The 4,048-nt window shown below is 35.0% G+C and overlaps 1 protein-coding gene across 2 annotated transcripts in view; it reads right to left on the minus strand.

Annotated features, from left to right (window-relative positions):
• Positions 1 to 689: 689 nt before the first annotated feature.
• LOC135211078 (hatching enzyme 1.2-like) overlaps positions 690 to 4,048 on the minus strand; it is a 141,788-nt gene continuing 138,429 nt past the window's right edge. For both annotated transcript variants that reach the window (XM_064244138.1, XM_064244139.1), the window contains 2 exons: positions 3,217 to 3,316; positions 690 to 2,176 (listed from right to left, as the gene is read on the minus strand). In XM_064244138.1, coding sequence (XP_064100208.1) covers positions 1,999 to 2,176; positions 3,217 to 3,316 — 278 coding nt within the window. In that variant the 3' untranslated portion in view covers positions 690 to 1,998. The remainder of the gene's footprint in view (positions 2,177 to 3,216; positions 3,317 to 4,048) is intronic.

Below are 4,048 nucleotides of genomic sequence, written 5' to 3' on the forward strand. Positions count from 1 at the left end.
TTGTACAGTATTGATGAAGAAAGTAACCTTTGTCACTTGTGAAATCTATGGAAATAACATTAATTTTTCTTTCTTTCTTTCTGTTTACTTTTCTTACTACTTTCGTAAAACGTATAGATATGTGACATTCAAAATGCATAATTCATAGCTGTATTTTGTAAGAGGACATTGCTTTATTGCAAATGATATTGGTAGCATTTAACGTTGAGTAATTGTGATGTTCGTCAATATTAGGCTTTTGCAAATCGGTGTAAAATTTTGGAGAATGAAGCTTATTTAGGTAGATTGAAAGGTATACACCAAAGGTTCGTATAGAATTCGAAATTCATGTATTTGGTTCATTACATCACATTCACTATCTATGGGCATGTCCAGAAACAAACGAAACGAGAAATTTAATAGTTGCAAGTATAGACCTATGATTGTAACTCTTGAATATATCATTATCCTGACCTGCTCGTGTTAATGGAAAGGTGTATACAATGAAACAAATTGCATGAAGTTTAACATTTACTATTTGGTCCGGGAAAGCACACAAGTCTAGTAGGCTCTGAGCCCATACATCCTTATGCCAACAATGATATATAAATAATAACAAAGGAGACAAAAAGACCAGCTGGATAGGAAACCAGTTTTCTATGGTGGAAACCAAAGAATGCGATTGGGGAAGTGAATAGTTTTGGGCTTCCAGGACAGTGATGACAAATGAGGTGATGACTGCTCCTGCTCCTCCGGAATGAAGTGAAAGAAATAAGTAGTACCATCGGTGAGAGAAATTCGCGAATGTTGAGTAAAGAGTACTTGTTGGTGTCCTCTTACCTTGAAACGAGTTACTCGTTTTAGACGAAATTCCGTTTTGTGCATTCTCCAGTCTATGCTCCCGCTGTCGAGTATGTCATTATTTTAGTTAGCACTGGCAGATTTTGTATGCCTATCTAGCAGTGTAACTTTATCTAAATTTAAATGTAATCAAAATAGGGTCGGCTGGACAAATATCGCTTAAAAATCGGCATGAGAATCTTGAATAACTATTTGCTAAATTTTTCCAATGAATAAAACACTTTGCAAAGTTACTGACGCAAAAGGAGTAAATATAAAAAAGGTTCATAATATCAGTTTTTCCTCTTCGACATTAAAACTGACTTTCCTTGCTTTCTATTTCTTTAGTACATTGCAGCGATCTGTGTCAGGTTCTTTATCACTCGTCGTCTTTGACAAAGCTGAATGAAAACCGACTTCCTTCTGATTGTCCAATATCACCTGAACATTAAAAATGTCTTATTCATCCAGTTGTGCAGACATTTCAGTTCTGTTTTAGAAATCTTTCGGCATATGTTCTCAAAACCTTCTTCATAGATTTCGTAGAGGTGTTGTAAGGAATCACTTTCCTGTGCTCCTGAAAGAGAATAGTAGAGGCAACCAGAGGTGTGCCCTGGAATTCTGTTTGTCTTTGTGTTTACAAAGTTTTTTTTTTTTTATTACTTTTAGTCTTTAATACTCTGATTCGAGGTCAAATCCTTACAATTTCGGATAAGGCCGAAGGCGGAAATGAACTTGGAGAAACTGGATTTAAAAAGCCACTTTGATTTTGATCTTAGCTCCAGAGTACAGTGGAGATATCAAGATTATGAGAGAGAGAGAGAAAGAGAGAGAGAGAGAGAGAGAGAGAGAGAGAGAGAGAGGGAAGAATTTAGAAGTAGTTTACCTTGCATTGCTACCTGCGGTGCAGCTCCGAGAAGGGAAAGAAACCGAGACGAAGGAACAAATAAATTAGAAAGAAAGAAAAGTGAGGAACAGACAAAAGGAGCACCATGTCGATGAGAACGACTGCGTCGATTATGATGATGATAATGATGATGGTAACGATGATGATACTGAATACGATGATAACAACAAAAGACGTTGACATCACAGTCAATGCATTCATACAACTGATCTCTTGTTCACAGTAAATACGAAACAGAGAATCCGCAAGATATTGGAGAAGAGGATGAGGTCTTATAACCCCAATATTCGACAGATGGTCGTGTATTTATCCCTCTGGTAAGGATTCCTGTCATCTAGACAGTCGTAGAGGTGGTTCACCTTCAGGCAGTCCGTCTTGCTGAGCATCACTCTCTGGCCAATTTTGACCCCCTTCACTTTCGGCACAATCGTCGGTTTGTCGCGAGAGTAACTGTGGAGGTCAATCAATACGAACATATCAATAACATTTTTGCAACATACAAAACAATACACACACATTTAGGCAATGGAGAATAAATATTGTCAGTTTTTTACGGTGAAAGCTTGTATTCATTCTAGTATATGAAGAACTTGTATTCATTCTAGTATATTAAAAGCTCATATATATATATATATATATTATATATCTATCTATATATATATATATATATATATATATATAGTATGTGTGTATATATATATATATATATATATATATATATATATACACACACACACACATATATATATATATATATATATATATGTATGTATGTATGTATACATATATAACATGTAGAATCTACTGGTCACTTTTTCACCAGATACATATGAATGGCCACATTGCCTTCTTAACTTCTTGAATTGTTTGCTCTTTTTTTTTGCTGGTGGGGGGGGATACGCTTATCATTAGAAAGCCTGAAGATCCAAGTTCAAAGAAATTTGATGAAGAAATTGTGATGTCCTGTCCTGGGAAACGAACCCAGATCCAATAATCACAAAGAGGTCACTTTGCCGACCTGACCACGTGACCTCTTCGTGATTATTGGAACTGGGTTCGTATCCCAGGACAAGACACCATAATTTCCTCTTCAAACTTCTTTGAACTTGTAGTGACAAGCGTATCCAAAAATGAGCAAAGAATTCAAGAAGGTAAGGGGGCATTGTGGCCATTACAATTTCATATATATATATATATATATATATATATATATATATATATATATATATATATATATATATATATATATATATATTTATTTATTTATTTATTTATTTATTATTTATACATACATAATTATGTGTTTGTATGTGCGTATGTGGGGGTGTACGTATGTACATGAAAGAAAAACAAAGGCAAGTTTCTTTTTAGTTCAGTTACTCTATGGGCAACGGTTAATGTAAACGAAAAATTTATATCACAAATACAGAAGAAGCTTGAAAAGCTCTCTCATTTTAATTTCAAAATGTTACAGCAATGCTGATACGCACCTGAAAAAGTGGCTTCCGTAATGCATTACAGAATCGTAATCATAGTCGAAAGTGAACGTTGTATTAATGTCGCTTTGCTTGTTGAAATTGTGGAGGTAATCTGAAATAAACAAAAACTTCGATGAACACATTATATGGCGAACCGTTTTTATGCACTTCTTGAACGGAAAGTAATAGTCTCATAACTATATTAATCTTGATCATTTTCTGTAAATATTATGTCTAGGTAATATACTCATTAATTTGTATGAATCTACTTTGTTTTGATTGCGAACCAAAGTTAACTCATATACCATCTCTATTGATATAGTAACTATAAGGTTTAGTAACTTGATTAGATCACAGGCCTGGCCTTCTTTGACAGGGCTCTTCGAAATGCTTTAAAAGATTGACCTTATATATAAAATCGTGGGAACTTTTATGACCCGTTCGTAACCGCCACAGGGCCAGTTCGAGGCTACAATCAAGTGGAAGGTATTGTATATTGTAGTTTTCAATTTTAGGTGACAAGTACAGTAATTTCCTGTCAGATTGATTTATTTCCGGTCAATATGTGAAAGAGATCAAAGACCCATAGTATTATATAGGACAGAGGTTTTCAACCTGGGGGTGGCGACTCTCAGAGGGGTCACCAGCCACTTATTTGGCGGTCGCAAGAACGTTCTTAAGTCAGGGTATGTTTCAGGTTTTTTCAACCGCCGTTACACGAAGCAACACCTGATCATCAGGTCTATAATTTAACTGATTTAACAGAAATAGTTATAATAATAGCTATTTAATGCAAGTAGCAAATTTATTGCAGGGCAGTGCTATTTTTGTACTAGGACATCAC

This window comes from Macrobrachium nipponense, chromosome 4 (assembly GCF_015104395.2).
Source record: "Macrobrachium nipponense isolate FS-2020 chromosome 4, ASM1510439v2, whole genome shotgun sequence".
Taxonomy (NCBI): domain Eukaryota; kingdom Metazoa; phylum Arthropoda; class Malacostraca; order Decapoda; family Palaemonidae; genus Macrobrachium; species Macrobrachium nipponense.